This window comes from Aspergillus affinis (genome assembly GCF_023601865.1).
Source record: "Aspergillus affinis strain CMG 70 chromosome Unknown NODE_169_length_60394_cov_90_541987, whole genome shotgun sequence".
NCBI classification, from domain to species: domain Eukaryota; kingdom Fungi; phylum Ascomycota; class Eurotiomycetes; order Eurotiales; family Aspergillaceae; genus Aspergillus; species Aspergillus affinis.
This window is the reverse complement of record NW_026515950.1, coordinates 5,743-26,149: the sequence shown is the minus strand read 5'-3', so window position 1 is coordinate 26,149 and position 20,407 is coordinate 5,743. Positions and strand designations below refer to the sequence as shown.

The window sequence follows — 20,407 nt, the reverse complement described above, 5'->3', positions numbered from 1 at the left end:
AGACTGCCAAGACGGATGGGTACTCTCATCGGGCCTTTCTCGGGTCCATGAAGAGTTCATCTTCATAACTATCATGGATGTCCCCGTCGCGGCCAATGTCCTAGGCACCATCGGTGCGGTGAGTCTGTCTTTTATCCTCTCATCATCTTCCCGAATCGAGTTCACTGACAATTCACCCAGGTATGCTGGTCGATTCAGGTATGTTACCGTGAGTGCTTGTTGGAGGTGGACACCAGCCTGACGCCATATCCATCCACTAGCTACTCCCACAAATCATCATCAACTATCGACGTCATGATACCGAGGGTCTACAGCCGTCGATGATGTTGCTGTGGGCTGCAGCCGGCGTGCCGCTCGGCGTGTATAACATCGTCGAGGAGTTCAACGTCGCTCTTCGCATCCAACCTCAGATCTTGACAGCTCTCAGCTTGCTCACCTGGGCGCAGTGTCTATACTACGGCAAGGTGGGACCCCATTTTGTCGTGATTCTCAACTCCCTGACTGACGTTCTCTAGAAATCTTCCATTCCGAAATGCATTGCAGCCGTGGTTCCTCTGCTAGCCGGACTAGGCGGTATCGAGGTAGGACTGGTCTTTGCCCTGAAGGCGGCCAGGAATCGTGATCTCGAATGGCCCATGATTTTGATGGCCGTGCTCAGCGCGTGTCTCCTGGCCGCCGGCGTTCTCACCCATTACTGGGACATCTATGTCCACCGGACGGTGCGAGGGATCAGCTTCTTATTCGTTGCCATTGACGCGGCGGGAGACTTGTTTTCGCTTGTGTCTGTCTGTGAGTATCTTGTTCGAGCGACCGAGGAGTATTGCTAATCATCCACGCCAAGTATTCGAACCGACCATCGACGTTCTCGGAATGGTCATATATGGCACGGAGCTGGCACTGTGGATTGGTGTCTTTGTATGCGGCGGCGTCTTCAATTTGCGACCTTGGATTCAGAGTCGCAGGAAGACGCGCAATGAACAGGAACAGGAATCTGAGCCCGTGTCCTTACACGAAATGCCGTCTTCCACTTCGGTCTTCCGGACGGCTTCGGGGTCGGATGTCGTTGCTAGGAGAGCGCGACCCAATGTGTCCGAATCTTAATCCCGGCTGGCTCTCCATGAGGCCCTATTTAAAGATAGAATCTGTAGAATCTTTTTTGTGTCATGATCGACCTGCGCAGACAGAATGACGGGCCGACCGTGACCAGCCGGAAAGCGTCCGGCGCCCCACCACTTACTTCCCTTAGGTACCGTAGGTTCTCTCTCCCCCGCCACCCTCGACCACCCGAGCAATTCCCCATCCCTTCATCAACGCGCAACGCGTGTGGATTGCGACCATGAGCGAGCTCGACCACGGAACATCACAGGTGCTTCGGAAGTCGTTCGCCTGCGATGAGTGCAAGCGACGCAAAGTCCGCTGCTCCGGGGATGAGAATTGCTCCAATTGCCTCCGAGACGCCAAAGCATGCCAGTACACCTCCCCATCGCAACGGCTTTGGTCGCTTCAGCGGTAGGTCTTCTAGAGTTTCAGCTGGGCTATAAAAGAAGCTAATAGTTAGGTTCAAGGTGTCTTCAAGCATCGGAGAGAAATCGAAAAGAGATGGAAAATGCCTGGAAAGTATATCTTCCCACGGTTGATCTGCAAGAGGCAATCCGTAGCACACGGGGAAGCCCCTCCGATACGGCCGCGACCGTGAAAAGGAAGCGCAAGCTGAGCAACGAAGTGGAGCATCCCACCGAGCAGATCTCGACGGGCATCACGGAGCACAGCAATGCAGAGGACTACGAGTTTGACGAGTCGCAAGACTTTGACAACTCGATTGACGGCATGGGATTCCTAACCGTCGATCCGCACAAGGCAGGCTATACGGGCCCCCAGTCTGGCATCGCCGCCTTGAAGTTTCTGCAGTCGCTTCCGCTCTACCTCCCGTTGAATAGCATCAACACTCCTTCGTCGCTAGATGAGGACGGTCTCCCGATCGCATCTCAGCCGACCGAGGTAATAAATCGCTATATCGATGAGTACTTCTCTCTCTACCACCCCGCCTATCCTATTCTCCATGAGGGTACTTTCCGTGCTCGAGTATCGGGTATGTCTCCCAGCTTTGATCATTCCGGAAACGCCCTGACGACCGGTAGGCGCGCTGGCAAAGCCCAGAGATGGTTCTTGGCCCTTACTGTATAACACTGTGCTTGCAATCGGCGCCTTTGTGGGCGACTCCAATGTGACAAAATGTGATATCCCATTCTATCAAGAAGCGCGTCGGCACTTGACCATGGACGTCTTAGAGAAGGGGTCTTTGAGTTATGTGCAAGCCATTACGCTACTCTCGAATTACCTACAAAAGCGCAACAAGCCAAACGCGGGGTTTATTCTTATCGGCATTGGTTTCAGCATGGCCCTTGCTATAGGGTTGCACCGGGAATTTGCCATGCCGAGCACATCACCATTCACAATGGAGATCCGTCGACGGGTGTGGTGGACACTGTTCGTTTTTGTTTCCGGGGCACAGTTGACACTAGGAAGGCCTGCAGTGTCTCTGGTTGGTGTGAACATCAGACTGCCTGCGAACTTGGATGACCATAACCTTGCTGTTGATATGGAAGAATTGCCAGACTCGAGACCAGAATCAACAATAACTTCCTGCTTGATCGCTCAGATCAAACTCGCCAAGATTGCCAACGCCATCCAGGTAGAGCTTCTAACGCACTACCGACCTACCTACGATAAGGCTGTAAAGCTCGAGGAGAATATCGCGCATTGGTGGAAAGACCTACCACCCTACTTTAATCCGGATGTGCACCTGCGACCGCACCTTGAGTTGTCAAAAAGGGTGCTCATATGGAGGTCTTTCCATCTACGTATCGTTCTCAATCGGCCATTCCTCTTTGAAGCTATAGCCACAAGATCAGAAATCAATACAAGCGCAGGACCTGTCAAATCGTGTCTCGCGGCGGCAGACGAATGCGTTATGTCTATTTGCGGATTCCTGGACTCCACCGAAGATAGAAAAAGGGGGATAGCTTGGTACGCCACGTACTGGTTGATTACAGCAAGCTTTGTCCAGGCGACCTGCTACATATACTGTCCTTCGCATCCGCTAGCCCAAAGCTGGAAGGGTCATTTACAACAAGCGGTTAGCTGTCTGGGGAGTCTTGGAGCCTCGCACGACATGGCGTTACGCGCTCAGAATATTTTACAAAAGCTTCTTGGTAAGGATTTCTCTCTTCTGTGCTTGATCGGAGTGGCTAACAATTACCAGAGCAAGGGCACGAGCAAGACATGGGCGAAGGGTTCGGCGAAAACCTCACAGCTACCCCCTTAGGATCATCCGCGGTGCCCCCTGCAACATCTCAAACTCAGGCAATATATAACCCGTTGTCAATGGGGCTGGAGGATAGTCTGACATGGTATCCGCAAGGTTCATCCAATGCAGAACTTTTGGATGCGGCCGGTGGTTTCATGATTCAGAACCTCTTTGAGGGATCCGAAGATTATACAGGAGCCCCGTGGATGCCTATTTAACCTAAGCTTTTATAACGACAGTCAAACTAAGACGAACCATCCAATATGAGCCATTGAAAGATGGCCCTCTGCCCTGAGGATCTTGGCCTATCCCATGATCTTCAAGGGCCATATCCTAGCCGGTCGGATATCCATGCGGATGTACTACACCGCAGGATTTGAGACAGAACGGGTCACGCTGGTAAATGATAAATATATTGTAAGACAAGGATCTCTATCCACCGGCCAAAGGCCCCATGAAATGGATGATCACACATGCGCATGGAAGCTATAAGGTGCACGTCTAATCTACATGCTCCGCGCTGGGCGAATCCCGGGCCTTGGAAGGAACCACGCATTGAGTCTGCTTTGCGTTCCGCTGCACCTCTGCGTCTTCATGCTCGATAAACCGGAGTGGGCGTTTTGTCGAAACAGCATCCGAATCACTGACCACAATCAGTGGCGGATTCGTACGATAATAAGCGTCAATGTCTTCCAACGTCCGGTTTGCTATATCACGGTCAGTATAAAGATAACTATATCTTAGCGGAATCGATAATCAACGAACCTGTCTCAGGATACAAGAAGTAAATTGTCGGCAGAAACACCGCGTTCATAATAGTCCACACGATCCAGAATCTCCATCCTATGTTTTGAATTCCAATGGGTGTGATTTCCACGATAGCGAAATTCGTGATCCTTCATCATAATACATTAGTTCACGGGGAATAATTGGTTCCAAGGGCACTTCGAGACATACCAGTTTGTCGCCGTCGAGACTGCCGCTCCCTTAGTCCTCATTGACAACGAGTTGATCTCAGTCGGATACAACCAGGGCACGCCCAGCATGCCGATTCCAAATGCCACATGGTACAAGAAGAAGAAGGCGACCGATGCAGTGGCATATACTCGATCCTTTTCGGCAAGGCTAAGGAGAATGGTAATAACCAAGAACGAAACAAACTGGCCGAAGCCAGACAGCATCATCAATCCTCGACGGCCGAATCGTTCCACCATGGTGACGGCCATGCATGAGAAGAAGAAGTAGGATGTTGCATTGCAGGCTGTCAGTAGCCGGGACATGCTATTCGAGAGCCCAACCGAGTTGATGAGGACCAGGGGGAGGTAATAACTCATGATATTGATTCCTGCAAGACATAGTTAACTCCCGATAAAAGAAAAACTGCGATTGTGGAACACTCACCTTGGAATTGCTGCATCGCTTGTGTCCCAGCCCCGAGAAGCAATCTTCGGAGGGTCTTGGTACCGTCAGACTTGGTTCCCCGCAGAAGATCGCGCCACCGAACAGCTTCTTCCCGCTCATACTGGATACTGAATTTTATCTCGTCATGCTGAGTGGTGATATATGGGTCGTCGACAGCCTTGGCCTCAATGCATGCGAGTACTTGAAGTGCCTCGTTCTTGCGATCATGAGAAATCAGCCACCTGAAAGCATGCGTCAGAATGTTCCGTCGTTTCGCATAAAATAAGAGCACATATACCTAGGAGACTCAGGAAGCCAGGGGATGGTAAAGAACAGCACGAATATAAAGAAGAATTGCAGGGCAATCGGCAAACGCCACGCGATGGCTCCTTCGTGGAAGGATAGGCCGTAATTGATCCAATTGACGATGCAATAGCCGCCAACATTCAGCCCGAGTTCAAAGATAACCAATTTTCCTTTCCATTTCGCCTGCGCTGTTTCGGTCTGCCAGATGGGCGCTGTTGCTGTATTTATGCCGTTGCCAATCCTGCGCAGTGTCAGCATCTTTCAATTTTGGATGCAAAAGAAGGTGAACTCAATGGCACTGTTTACTTACCCCAGCACAACCCGACCCACAAACATTTGCGCCAAACTGTACGAGGATACCTGAAGAATAGTGCCGATGGCCATGATGGCGGTCCCCAGCAAAATGCATTTCTTTCGGCCCAAGCGGTCCCCGACGGTAAATGCCAGAATGGCACCGAGAAAGCAGCCAACGTCATAGATGGCGGTGACCGTCGAAAGTGTCTTTGTTTTAGTGGGGCCGACCAGATCATGGAGTTCGAGAAAGTCCTGTGTCACGACAACGCCGCCTGGAGATGGATGTTAGTCGAAGAAGCGACGAGGGAAAGGAGCGACGGACTGAAGACTCCTTGATCGTACCCAAACAAGGTCATGTCGGTGCCACAGGCAACCTGCAGTTCATCCCCAGAATGTCAGAAAAACTCCAAAGGCAGTCAAGGATGCTATACACTCACCGTCAACCAAAATGTAAGCCATCCTCCGGTCAGCCCGAAGTACGGCTTCTTTGCGGATACCATCGTGCAAGCTAATAATCTGGAGACCGAAGCGTACGGCCAAAGTCTCTGGAGAGAACATTGCGAATGGCACCGGCTCCCACCGGTCTTATACCCTCTCCCATTTCAATTCGACCCAGAAGGGGCAAACAAAGTGAGTGGCCTGACGGGTTGCATCCCGGACTAGACACTAGACCGATCCGGAATGCGGGGGAGCCAGACCGTGGGGGAACAAGATGCCGTTGATCGGCTTGAAACCCAATTGAAGTCATGCGATGAAGACTCATTCAATCCGGTTACCGTTCCACCCAGTAACCGTCGCGTTCTTGTTCGCAATTGGCGGAATCCCGCTGCATACTGACGCCCAATCCGACTTGGTTCGGGATAGCAGTGGGGGTGCAGTGCGTCATGCTTGATGGCCGACAATCCGGGGATGCCAAGATCCTTCCCCTTGACCAATCACGGCGTTTCCCCCGAGATTCCCCCTCATTAGCCCCATTCGGCCGGGTTATAGTAAGTTATGCCCTCGAACCAAACAACAAACAACAAACACAGGTCCGGCTCTTGGGGATCATCACGAGTCTACTACTGTCTATGAAACCTGAGCGAGAACAACCTTGGAAACTAGTAGTGCTACTTTGAGTTTATTCATAGCCCCGAATAACTATATTCTCACTAGTCCACATCATCAGACCTAGTCTACTTCACGCGTTGTCATGAGCCGAGCCCTCAATGGCTGACATGATCTTCTCTTCGTTAAGCAACCCTTTCTCGGTCACCACATCCAAGAATGGTCCTTTTTCTGCTAGTGCTGCGCGCACGATGGTCGAAACTTGCGCATAACCAAGAGTAGGCGGTGTCGCTACCGGAAATAGCAAGGGCCACTTGACACACCGCGATAGGAATGACCGGGTTCACCTTCCCCGGCATGATGGAGGATCCGGCCTGGACTGACGGTAGTGTGATCTCGTTGATCCCGCCATTAGGACCGGACGACAGTATGATCAAATCGTTGGTGATCTTCCACAGAGAGTTTGCAGTATTGCGCAACTCCCCTGAAAAACGTGCACACGTGTCCATGTTTTGCATGCCGTCGAACGCGTCACTAGTTGGTTGTATCTTTGCGTTGAATAATGCTGGCATATGCCGGAATACTGCGGCTTTGTACCCTGGCTGTGACCCAAACCCAGTCCCAATGGCTGTCCCTCCTAAGGGAACTGTCAGAAACTGCTCGCGAATTGTCTCGAGCTGCTCTGCATGTCGTCGGACGACCGCCCCGTAGCCTCCAAACGCCTGACCAAGGGTCATAGGCTGCGCATCTTGAAGGCAGGTCCTCCCGAGACGAAGAACCGATCTGTATTCCTCACGTTTTCTCGAGAACGCTTCGGCCAGCTGGCGAAAGGTACGTAGAACCCCCTTCATGGCATCATAGACAGCCAACTTCATGTCCTCACAACATGGCCTCTGGATGGGTGAGGGCCATCGGTCTCCCGATTGAGCTCCACAGTCAGTATCGGCCGCTACGGCCTGTGTCGGGGATATGATTGGCTCCTTCGTAGATCCGAACTTTTTTATGTGAAGATAGAATCGACACCATTCAGAGAAGCGGCGGTTATCATATACTGTATCGCAGCAGAACCGGGCAGTAACTTCAACCCGGTCATCATTTAAGAATATATCACGAATCGGTTTACCCCGTACACCCCGATGGCTTACCGGATCTTAGCCCGAATGAAGGAGTGCTTTCTGACCGTAGCAGCCGAATGGACCCACCGGAATGGTCGCCATGCCCTAACTTCACCCTTGAGCTATCTACCAGGCCGCAGTCATCTGGATGTTGAAAGATAAGAAGATAGGTTAGCATTACCTACAAAATTCATCGGTTAGAAATTAATCTATGGTCTTATTCCTTTGGTAAGGTTGGTTCGTTAGCTTATCCCTGGGGAAGGGCTTACGTGGACCTTTTGTAGCTTGAATTTTCACTAGAAATATAATTGAGTGTCAAGAACAATGGATCGCCAAGCAAACAAAGTGTCTATATCACAAAAAGGAAAAAACAAACGAGAGAGAAATTCCAGATGTAACAATATCGCCGCTCAGGTCCTTGCCCAGGTACAAGGACTGCCACCGACTTCATACTTAACGGTTTGGGTAGTAGTATCACCAGAGGTCGTGGTCGGCAACGCATCCCCCCCCCCCCCCCCCCGAAGATGAGGAAGATATGGAATGTATCACTCAGTACCCCCTGCCACTGAATATCCTGCCGGAACGATTTCCCTTCCTCGTATGTATGATCCTCAAAGTTAATGCCGACTACCCTTCCATGAACGAGGAAGCGGCAGGCCAAACCTCGAAGGCAACCCAGGAGCGCATGCTGGTAACGCTGCTCCAACCGACATAGTATTTGCGCTCGAAATACAAACTCGGTGTCGTCTGGGAGCGGCGGCTTTGTGGAATAGTCGACACAGATATAGAAAAGCGATGCAAGCAATGCCTCTGCCACACCCCGCAGCTGCAGCTGACCGATTGGACCATGAAAGAAGCGTGTGGCTTCATCGTCCATTCTATCCACTACGCCGGTATCCGCCATAAAGGGCAGAGTGCCTGACAACTTCATATCCAGCCTATGATGGCGGCTCCAGGCATCGTCGTCGAGGGTCGCGTAGTACGTTTGCCATAGAAGATCGGCGTCGAGCTTGCTTTCGTAGGAGTTAATGCATCATTTCAGCCAACCATGCAAAACGAACTGGGATACTGGATTCTTTTCGGCGATGCGTCCTTCGGCGGAGCCTGTTCCGATGCTCAGCGCAATATCCACCTTGGGTCCCCCGGCCCACAGAGACGGCGCTTCCTTTACGGCTAGTTCGACCGGATTATTGTGGTTCATTCCTCCGTCCTGGAATGCATGGCCATTACTTGTTCTGTAAACTGGGAAGATGGAAGGCGCAGCGGATGTACATCGTGCTCTGTAGAGAAAAAGCCAGTAACAGTTAGAACTCTAAGGTGAAACAAAAGAAGACAAGAAGCAAAAACATAAATTGCGCGAGAAGATGAATCTACGCTTCCCAGACCTCTATCTCCTCGTCCATATCGTCTTCTCGGTATATAGATAGAGTTTGGTCATCTTGTAGAGTCAGTTCGGGGCGTCCGAGGTATCGAAAGTCAACTTGCCTTCCTTGTGTATCTTGCGATTATAGTTTGTCATAAAAGTTGTATGATTGCCAATTGCATTTACTGCAGTAACGCAAACCTTCAGATCTCTCATGGTAGTCTCAGAGCCACGAACTTCCCTTGCGCCTTTAAAGGGTTCACTAAAGAGGAACCGGGGCTCAGTATCAGTGGGATCAAACGCATTTTGCAGTGCTTTTTCGAAGACAGATGCATCATAGTAGCTGTCCGACATTTGACTGAGGAAATACCCGAGAACAGGTATTTTACTGGAAATGTGCTTTTTGAAAGATTCTTTGGGCAGTTTCTTGAAGGCCTCTAGACTCCTTCGAGCCAACCACAGATTCGCACCCAATGCGAGGGAGATGATACCTCCTGGAACAATATTAGCTTATTCGTACTACAGTTTGGTTGAAACAAAAATGGTAGAAAAGATTGCCAATGCCAAAAGAGAAAACTTACCTGAGCTCGTCCCAATAATGACGTCGAAGAAGTGGAGTAATGGTAGGCCTAAACCAATTTGTTCTTCCAGTATCTGCAGAATCCGCGCAGAGATCACCCCGCGTACACCACCATCGATACTTATCAAAAGTGCCTTAGTTACTTTTTAGAAGGTGTCCTCTTTGCTCTCTTTCCAAATTTAACAACCAGTCCATTTTATTGCGCAGAAATCAGGACAGAAATAGCGAGCGCAAATTGTAACATAATCGGTTACTGCCCTTTTTTGCAAGGTTTGCTCTTCCCACAGACGGGTCTAGGGTTGGCGGGTTAGGATAATCCGTCATGATGGTTGGGTTACCTAACTAAGTAAGGATTGGACGGGAACACGGTAACACCCCGCCAAAATCTACGGAATGTAAAAAGAACAAAAGCAAAAACATACAACAGCAGGGATTCGCTGGTGGTCACCCACCCAACTACTAACCTGCCGGCGTGTGGCTTGTGTGCAGTCAATAGGCGGGTGGGTGCCTCTAAACGGCGACCCTGGCGATCGCCGGCGCCGTCGCGCGAGCTTCCTGGTGCGCTTGAGATAGCACCCGAGTCGCCCGGCGACTCCCGGCGACCGGCCGCGACCTGGCTGACCACCAGGACAGGGAGAACCTATAGTCATTGGTTTATTATTCTGCCTCCTGAAACGGCCGGCTTGAACTAGCTGCGCCTCTAGTTACTTAGGCAATAGAATAATGCTAGACCGCACCCGCACAAGTGAAGAACATGTCGCAGCTGGGGATAAATATTCCCATGTGTATCACTTTTTGTAGCTTTAATATCTACATGCATAGCGAACAATCCGTACGTAAACTAATATGGCTTAGCGTTTGAGGAGTCCTTAAATGGATATAATCATGGGAGTTCCCTTGATACGGTCCGGTGTTATCGCGATTCTTTGAACGCAATAACATTGCTGCTTAGTTTCTGGTTAATTTACCAAGGGAGGTATAACCCCGGGCTGCTATTTGAGGTCCCGAAGATAGTCCTTGCACATCGGAAATAGGGTATCTGGCGGGACTAGCTGCCATCTTTCCACAACGGCTTCTCCGTGGCCTATGCCTGTGAGGATGACAATCCGGACATCCCCCTCTGGCTTGTTGAACCACCATTTGCCTTCGTTTCGTAGCGCAGGCAGTGATTAAGGAAGTCCGGTCTCTATCACTAGAGATAGCCATCCGTTAAGCTGTCCTAGAGGCCTTCTGTGGTATAGCCAGAATAGCTGATCGGGTGATTTTCCGTCTTGTCCGGCTTTACGGGTGCTGCGGCTACCCTAACGGCGGCCAGCCCTTCCAGTACCCATATCGAGCATCTTCTCCTTAATGACACTGGTAAAATCATTAGTAGATAGTTCCGAGGGGCCTGGGATAAGTTTAAGTAAAGCTGTATCGCCAGATCACTGGATCCGGTAACTGATGTCTGGAGGATTATGAGCATCATCGAGAAGGTTGATGGCCCATGAAGGTACCCCAGACACAATAAGGAATTGATTTCCATAAAGGTTATTGTTAACGAGTCTGTCAACAATCCGACTGGCCTGCACTTGTATACCTATGATCATTCCGGAGAATTCAATAGCGACGTATGAAGAAGGAAGATAGTCTATCATGCTGTATAACTAGTCCAGTTAGATAAGCCATTTTGCCACACTGACCGGATGAACAAGAAGAGCATGCTACCAGGAGAGCAGAAGAAAGGGGGCAGGGTTTATCTACGCTCATACGATAGGGATTCCGGCACTGGAGAATAATAACGTCATAAGTGTCAAACAGCCATGTCATTTCCGATTTGCTCGACCTAAGAAACAAACAATGCATCATCCACCACGTTCTATGGTTCGACCCAAAGAATAGAAACCGAATTGCCTTCCTTTCAAAAACAGACGCTGTCAACCAAACTTCGATTGGCATATCCTCCCGAACTCGGTGGCTGTGATAGAAAGGTCGCTCTCGTGCGGCCGAGGTAGCCTGTCCATAACAGCATGAAAAGGTAGTATCATAGGCGCACCTTCCACCCTGTTCCTCCAAACGGTAACCTCTTGCACTGAGACAGCCTGCTGAGAAGCCGCCGGCTGCTGAACCAATGGCGGCACGTGAGGAACCTGCTGTCTAATGCTGAGCATATAAGCTCGAGGGGGTGGGTTCGGGGCATTTGGCGGCAATAATATCCATTTTCGGAACTCGACCGCGTTTGTGAGGATCTTGATGGTTATGATAATCCGTACTTCCCCGCGTGATTCTCCAAACCATGTGAGCACGTCCTGTTTCAGACGCTGACGGGACTCAGTATTACCTGTCTCGATTACCAGTGTCGGCCATCCGGGTGGGCCGCCAAAGGGCCTCCGAGGGCCGGGGCAAAGAACGTTATCGCTTTCCTTCCCTTTGATGCCCTCCGGCCGCTTGAAATAGGTCGATCCGCCCCATGCTGCCTCGAATGTGGAGACACCCATAAGCACAAGTTTGCCAACCAAAACATTAGACACATGCATCGTGCAGAAATCGTAATTATAACCCGGGACAACTTTGATCAAGACCGTGTTACCATCAACCTGCAAACGAAAAGGAACCGATTCTAGGGAACGCCGGTTGTTGATTAAACGAGTAATTGTCTCGCTTGGGATATCACGGATGAGGATGTACTGATTCCCTTGGCCGCCATTTTCGTTCAAAGTATCAAAGACAGTGATCATACTGTCCCCTATGCCCTCCCACGTAGTGAACGGGATATTAACATGATTTTTTGGCAGGCCCTTGGCGATTAGATAACTACCGGAGATCACTTCCATTCCTCGAAGACCTGTAGACGGACGGGCTACCGCGCTGAGACCCTCGGATCGGAAAACTTCCATTAGAAAAGGCCTCTTAGAACTTCGCTTAGAAGGAGAGGATAGGAGACGGGATGGGTTGCAGGAAAGGAGATGGATGAAGGGAAATTAAAGGCTCAGAAGAACGTTAGATAGGAGAGTTTCCGTTAGCAAAGGCTGCTAAGCACTCTGCTCGGAAAGAGAGGATAGAAGGCGGAATGACTTCTAGAAAAGCAGATAGATAAAGGGAAATCGAGGACTTAAAAAAGAACGAACGGACTGACGGGCGAAGATTGTAAACAAAAAACGAAAAAACGAGGAAGAAAGAGGAATAGGAAAGAAATGAGAGGGAAGGAGAAATAAGGAAGGAAAGCCAGGAAAGGAAAGAGCGGACAGGTAAGGTAGAAGGGAGTTTACCTACCAGGATTGGAATTCTGTTATTTTGATTTACTATAGACTCTATGTTCCTTATAGAGAGTATATTAATGACAAGAGAATTTTAAGTGGGAGAAGATCAACCCCTTTCAAATAGAAGATGCTTGAAGAGGGGAACCGTAGGAGTGATAACTGCAAAATTACGTGGTTGTTCGGAATTTCCGAAGTCTAAAGCTTCCGTGGCATCTTTCTCCTACACTTCCTGTTTTCAAGCCAAACAATGTACTCCTGCCAGGCTACCACTCCAGACGAACGCAGAGAGATATAAGAGACAGTATTTCAGGATTCCATAACAGTAAACACTTACAAGTTTCTATTTGACCTCTTGCCCTGTTATTCACTCTTTCTACCACTCCTATCCCCGAATCACTGTTTTTTTTCTCTCCCCGTCGACTTCGCGCAATAGACATCATCCGAAGTCTCTACAGTATTGAAAATGGACTTCCGGCGAATCACCCTCATTTCCGTTTTACCAGCCTGGAAAAGCTGGAAGATGCGGTAACTATTGTGTTCGACCGACTTCGGGAGAATAGAGGCCGGGGAAACCAGTTCTTGTTGGTTGACGACGTTCCCAAAGACACCATCGAACTTATAGCGAATAATAGGAATGCCCTCGGCTCGATCCCGTTCCGCATCGAATGGTTCAATGGCAAAGCCTTAATAAAAGTTGTACCCGGCTATGATCACGAATCCATTAACTAAGCCTTCTCCTCCCGAATCGATAGAATTTGGTTGTCTGCAAACCCAGACGAGGGGCGATGGGGGGGATCGAGCCACTACGCCTATACGGGGGGCGGGAAACAAGGTGATTAAATATTTTGGCTGGCAAGCCGAGAGCCATTCGGTAGAACTTAGCCCGGATGGCCCACCCTCGTGGTCGAGACCGGTGTGAGTGATTCACGGCCGCGCCTCATGGAAGATACCAAATGCTGGTTTTATAAATCCCATGACCAAGTCCGCATTGTTATCACGATCAAAATCTTGAGGCATAGCGTGGAAATGAACAAATGGCAGCTATTGCCTCCAGGGGCACCGAATCCCGCCCCACGCCAATACGTTGCGAACCTGCAAACCCAACCCAGCCTTATGCCCCCTCTTGCCCAGCAGCCAGCAGCCAGCCAGCAGATCTTCTTACTGCAGCAAGTTATCGTCACTCGAAATGGTGTTCAAGGTACGCCACTAATCATCCTATTTTCCGCCCTTATGGATCGACAGCCCCGGCAGAATGAAAAAGACATTGCTTTCACCGCTGCGGATATCCTTTGGTTGACTCGTGTTGTGGCACTTTGATAAGGCTCGAGTGTCTTGGATGCTTTAAAAATGGTAGCATTTTGGCTGCTTCTTATGAAATGATCGGCGCTGTCTGGTCCCTTGTACCTGTTGTCCGGTTTCGGTTTTGGTCTCGGTGAAATGTTTATCTATCGCCGCTGGATTGGCCGACTCTGATCACCTTTTTTGCCTGCGAACCTCCTGAACGACGGCTAGGCTGCGGCATGACCACGGTTAACCGCGGTTAGCCATCACCATAACTACGCGGTAAGGTGATAGTTATGAGATTCTTGTAGCGAAACCTACGGTTTGTCAGAGGAAGCTGGTACAGAATAGAGAGAACTAAGTGAACATTGACTGAGTGAGCGAGCTCGTGGACTTAGTTAGATAACAGAAAGATGATAGATACACGTGTACAACTCATATAGCCCCTCACTAGTGGAATATCACTTATTCCAATGCCGAGCGCTTAACTATATTCGTAACACAGTAAGATAATAATTATAGCTAGGCTATAATCGTGATATGTAAGGCACAGAGTACGTTTGAATGTACGGTGTATTGAACTAACAATGAGATGCACGGAGTGCAAAAAGTGCAGCGCTTACAGCGCTGCATTTACGGAGTTTGTGGGTCATGTGACTGTATCACGTGACCCCAGGGGTCAGGTCCCTGATGTTGTGACGAACTGACCAAGGCCTACTATATAGAGCGATGCGCATACCAAGTCTTCGACTTGGTATTCTGGTCTTTTTAGTAGCTCAGTTGGTAACTGTCCTACTAAACGGTCTTGGCGGGTAGAAGCGCACCTACCACTGCCAAGCCCGTAACAGATGTTATCTCCTGAGCCAAGGACTTCCCGATACGGACTTCCGATACGAACTTCCCAGTACGGAAAACCCTTCCTGAATGCATTCCTGCCTGAGGCAGAGCCTCAGTTAGTACATAGAGGCCCTAGATCCTCGCTCCTAGATAGCCTTTCCTCTCCATGGGAAAATTCCTTGACTACGAGTCATAAACAAACTAGTCTTTTACTAGGCTCCTTTGTAGACCGTCACATGTAGACCGTCACATTAGGTCTGGTCAGCGACTTTACTACTAATATTATAAACGATTATATTCTCTTACTGGGGGACTTTAACCTTTACTACCCTGCCTGAGGCGGTAAGAATGCCGCCCGAGATACCCTTTCTAACCAGTTACTTAATTTAAGCGATAGAATGTATTTAGATCTCTGGCTAGAGCCGGGCACTATCACCAGAGACGAAGCCGGAACAAAGATCACGATTGACCTAGTCCTCGGCTCGCAGGACCTGACTCCTAGGCTCGTTACCTATGAGGTCACTGAAAAGATTTATACAGATTCCGATTACCTACTTATTGACATTTAAATCAAGATTTTATAGGCGCAGCGGCACCGCAACTGGAAAACGTACAAAATAAAAGATCTGCAGACTTTTGTAGACCTGAACATATACAGTACGGCCTTTTTACTTAAAAATAAGCAATACATTGAACTCGCAATAGAGTTTCTTATTAAAACGGTAAATTAAGGAATAGTAACGTTTATCCCGTAAACACAACTAAACAAGTGGGCGAACCCGTCTTTTACCCCGGAATGCTAAAAGATAATAAAGATCATTCGTAGATTCAGGTGTATATATACCGAGACCTGCATAACTATGGGCCCTATCAATCCCATTACGGGGCTGGTTTAAGACCGCTATGCGAAAGTTAGAAACCGCAAAAGAAAAGTGCTGGCAAGGGCCCTACGGCAGAGACACCGGATCTAAGTCAGAAAGGCTACCGAAACAGGCCCCCGAAGCATGTAACGCGTAACTAGATAGGCTAGGAACCGGGACGCCTCCGGGGGACTGGTCCCAACACTGAAAATACCAGATAACGGTCTTGCAGAGACTGTAGAACAGAAAGTTAAAGCATTCTAGAAAGCCTTTTTCTATTATCTATCTCTCGCAGACCTTTCTGATATCCTTACGACCTCTTTATCTCAGCAACTTGATTTCCCGGATTTCGTTGAACACGAGATACTGCGCTGCATCCGAAAGGCGCCTTCTGACAAGGCCCCCAGGCCTAACGGCATTCTTATTAAGGTCTAACACTGATTAAGTAAGGTTTTTTCTTTTGTAAAAACGTTTACGGATATCTTTAATGCCTGTATCCGACTTAAGTATAACTTCAGATACTTTTAGCAATCTATAATAGTTGTCTTCTGTAAGGTCGCGCCACGGGATTATTGAGTCATTAAATCCTACTAGTCTATTGCTCTCTTGAGCACATTTGATAAGATTCTAAAGGCAGCTATCGCTACCCGCATAGCCTACGTATTAAAAGAATATAGTTTACTGCTACGAGAGCACCTAGAGGGACGCAAGGGTATCTCTATTAATTACCTGATTTAACTACTGATGGATACTATCTTTGATAGCTAAGACTGAAACCAGAAAGTAAATATACTCCTGCTAGACGTAACAGGGGCCATTTATAATATCTTTTATATCCGGCTACTGCATAATCTGAAGATAGCACGACTAGAGCATTTTGCCGGATAGCTAGAGTTATTCCTTTTAAACTGATAGATACGGCTTTAACTATCCAGCTACCTAAACGGTATCATTTTTACCATTACAGGGGTCCTTTAGGGATCCTCTATCTTTCTGATCTTTTTTTTCTCTTCAATACGCCCCTTATTTAGGCATTAAAAATTAATACTGTTGAGAGTATACGCATCTAGCTACTGCTCTCAGGCAGAACTATAATATTCGGCTGAATTAACGATACTTGTACGATCGCTATTTCCGAGTTTTACGCAGTTAATCAGCATTTACTAGAGTGGGCACTCAATAAAGCTACTATATAATCCTGATAGCATTTATCTAGGTTCGCGCCGGATAAGTTCGAATTGATACATTTCCGGAACCCGTTGGACCCTGATCTTGGGGCCGAGAGAGATACCCCCTGTGATTACACAGAACTATAGAAGGGAAAAGACCTTATTAACGTTAACTGGGGGAACAGGAGCGCCTGAGAGGTTCCCGTTCAACTTTAGAGGCATAACTAACTGCTAACAAAGAATTACGCAACGGGCTATGTTATTCGATCAGCAGAGTACGTTAAATATTTTAAAATCTGATTTAATAAGACTGTTTCCTTTACTAATTACTGTACTAAGGCAGTAGCGAAAACGAATACAAACCTTGAAACTCTACGGAATATTTCTGTGTCTACATGAGGTACGTCCCTGCTGAACATGCAGACTATATATCTAGCTGTAATAGTCCTGCAGATGCTCTACAGGGTTGCTGTATAGTATAGCCCTACCAGCGGGCGTACTAAATATGCAAAACGGCAGAAGATTATCAACGAATTCGAACGAATCTAGACGCGGGCAGTAGTACTTATTAGTAAAACATTTAGAAATACTGTTTTTGCAGCTTTAGGGATAAAACCGTTTTTGTTTCCAGTCCGCCTGAACATGCAACAGATGATTGAGGAGGCTGCAATCCGGATACAGATCGGACCGGTTATGGCCTGCCCTGGGGGTTAGTAAGGAAGAGAAGCTCAGCAGAAATAAAACGGTCAGGGTAGTCCCTTATAGAGATACTAAAATGGAAAAAGGGAGGCCCCCTATGGACCGGAGACCGAAGTTTAGCTACGTAGGAGTCCCGAAAGGCGCATATACTTGTCCCATTAAAGCTTCCACTTAACTGCGTGATCGAGAGACCGGATAGCGCAATCCAGGAATATAACAGGATCTATCAGAAAAGCTAGAGGCAAATCTGGTACTCTGACGGCAGCAATTTTAACGGCTACGTAGAGGGTACCGCAGTCTCGAATCGGGCCAGAAAGGTCTGTAAGAAATACTTAGGAGCTGCGGCTGACTCTACTGTATACGTAAAAGAGTTAAAGAGAATTAAAATGGCCCTGAAGTGGGCAGAGGCTGTCCCGATTACAGTCTTTTCAGATAGCCAGGCAGCCATTCAAGCCGTGCAGAACCCTGGCCGACCATCAGGCCAGTACGTACTACGGGATATCTACGAGAGGATCAGGACCCTGAGAGGCAGGGACCCGCAGCAGGGAGATATAGAGCTGCGCTAGATGTCTGCACATATCAATATAGAAGAGAATGAACGAGCTGACGAGGCAGCCAAACGGACCGCAACAAAGAGAATCGAATTAAATTCAGTAGGGAGCTAGTCGCTCGGTCAATCACGAGACTCGCAGCTGCAGCCAAAGACTGACGTCTGCCGGAGAATCCAGGCGCAGCGAATGAAGTGGTAAGAGCGACAACAGATTAAAAAATCTACCAAATGGCTGATTCCGAAGCCGAATAAAAAGGTTTTAAGGATATACGAGGACCTGAGCAAGCCCCAGACCTCTATAATTATCCAGATGCGTACTATGAGGATCGGATTAAGACATTTCCTCTTTAAGATAAAGCAGGTTGACTCCGACCGCTACAGGTATAAATTAGGTTTTTAATCGTTTAAATACGTTCTTATAGAGTGCTCGCTGCACCTCGGCAGTCGGAAAATAATGATGGAACGTCTCGACTCTATCGAGGGACTGCGTAAACATATACAGGACTACGATACAGTCATGAATTACCCGCAGGCGATACGCTACGTCACCGATTTCATGCAACGAACAGGCCTCCTACAACAGTTCCGATTCGCCACGTTTAAAGATAAGGAGGACGAGGAGGTTCCGGAACTTAACACCCTCCTAAAGGGACTCGATTTAAACGAGAAAGGCGATAGTTATATTGAACACTAAGAGCCAGGAAATCTTAACTGGCTACGTAACGCACACAGGAACAGTGGATCCCACTGGAATACTACAGATAGAACGGAGTGGAAGGAGAGAACAGCGTCTAGGGGCGCAGTAGGCACGCGGCAGGCGTATGGCAGCCGGTTTAGTTGTGTTACTTTTAGATCTCTTTTGTCTACTGCATCGGGTTTATATGGCGTACGGGTCGAGATTCTGCTTCATTCGGCGAAGCGCTTGTATAGCCTGTCGTTTCAATAGATAGGCTCCACCAGGTTAACAGAATTTTGATTGATTGATTGATTGATTGATCATGATTTGCAATGACTCGGGCGCTGTAGACCGACCAAGAAAGACATGTCCGGTATTTTTGATAACCAGCCGGAGGTTATGAGTGTTGGCAAAACGGACAGCGCTTGCGACGCGGTCTGAACCTTCGCCGAATAGTGAAATACATCCCCGGTCACAGGTAGTGTTGCGTGGGGATTCGATATAGCTTGTCTGATTACGCTCCGGCCATGCCTCCCAATTCTGCCACTGTACGGCACCGGGCTGCGAGGAGCGCCAAGCCGAGTTCGTCCAACGGGCAGTGATAACCTCGCATGCCTTGGCATTAAATTCGTCATCATGGTGGACCGACGTAGTAGGACGGACTGTAATTAGATTGCCGTGTGTGTGTGTGTGTGTAGAATAGTGAGCAAGGGAGCCAGATTCGACTGGAAAGCATTAATAGGAAGTTGGAAGAACTGGTTGAGAAGGATGTGACTCAGCCTAGAGCAGATGCAGCTGAGCTGCGCTCGCTGAGAGAAGAGGGCTTAAGTACAGAGAAGTGCCTTCAGACCTGCGCCCAGTTGTCGAGCCATATCGATCAGATTCAGCTGATATCCGACGAGGCGCGTTCATCTCGGGGACCAGGTGGAGCTGAAGTGTCACCCGAATCGGTCACAAATGAAGGCAAGAATGCAAAAATAGCTTGGCTGCGACGGCAAAACTCAATAAAAAGGAAACTTGCAGACTAGCTCCATGTAGCTTCACCTTAATGGCAGAAACATGAGCAGAATATTTAACAGACTGCAATAAAAACAGGAATCAACTATCAGATGGCCGCCAATCCAGAGAATATAATACCAAAACCAATAACGGTTTTCTAGAGTCAGATCGCATTCTATGGATGAGGGCGCGAGGAACTTGGACTGGACAACAGTGTCCCAAGAAATTCCACGACGGTCATAGCACCCTGATACCTTGTATTGAGCCTATTTGGAGTGAGGAAAGCTAGACATGTTCAACGGTTTGTCTCGGACTATACATGACTTGCCGCCATTGCGGATTCCATGTCTGCAGTAGCATTATTGCGTTGATGTGCGGCCGCTTGAGAGATGGGGCCTTTGTAAAGATAATGACTACTGTCTTAGCTCAGGCTATTAAATTGCATATTGAGAGATTTAATCGGCGAAGAAGCATTCGTTATCTTGACGTGGTGAACAAGCTCAATTGTAAGTCAACTTAGCTATAACTATTGATTGTTTTGCTGCTTATTGTACATATATACTAGAGCAAGGGCTTCCGAAGTGTCGAATAGTCCCTAAAGCACTAGTGCGGTCCCGACTCTCTTCTTTCTGTGACTGCTCGTGTAAAGCCCGATATCTGATAGATCGACAGTGCTTGAACTCC

The 20,407-nt window shown here is 48.5% G+C and overlaps 3 protein-coding genes across 3 annotated transcripts; 2 read left to right on the top strand and 1 right to left on the bottom strand.

The window, feature by feature from the left end:
* Positions 1-73: 73 nt before the first annotated feature.
* On the top strand, positions 74-3,525 carry KD926_002978 (putative C6 transcription factor; the record flags this gene model as incomplete). The annotated part of the gene is made up of 9 exons (XM_053094559.1): positions 74-118; positions 181-198; positions 261-464; positions 516-789; positions 842-1,088; positions 1,367-1,509; positions 1,559-2,089; positions 2,139-3,212; positions 3,263-3,525. The coding sequence occupies 9 exons, from the start codon at positions 74-76 to the stop codon at positions 3,523-3,525; spliced, it is 2,799 nt and encodes a 932-aa protein (XP_052950678.1).
* Positions 3,526-3,808: 283 nt separating this feature from the next.
* KD926_002977 (putative MFS sugar transporter) lies at positions 3,809-12,289 on the bottom strand (the record flags this gene model as incomplete). The annotated part of the gene is made up of 15 exons (XM_053094558.1): positions 3,809-4,014; positions 4,073-4,203; positions 4,265-4,652; positions 4,709-4,950; positions 5,007-5,255; positions 5,325-5,580; positions 5,746-5,853; positions 6,606-7,433; positions 7,501-7,651; positions 8,027-8,483; positions 8,532-8,680; positions 9,035-9,327; positions 9,415-9,533; positions 9,878-10,053; positions 11,471-12,289. The coding sequence occupies 15 exons, from the start codon at positions 12,287-12,289 to the stop codon at positions 3,809-3,811; spliced, it is 4,572 nt and encodes a 1,523-aa protein (XP_052950677.1).
* A 1,302-nt stretch (positions 12,290-13,591) lies between these two features.
* Positions 13,592-13,969, top strand: KD926_002976 (uncharacterized protein; the record flags this gene model as incomplete). Its single annotated transcript, XM_053094556.1, has 1 exon — positions 13,592-13,969. One exon carries the CDS (start codon positions 13,592-13,594, stop codon positions 13,967-13,969), a length of 378 nt encoding a protein of 125 aa, XP_052950676.1.
* Between the last annotated feature and the right edge of the window lie 6,438 nt (positions 13,970-20,407).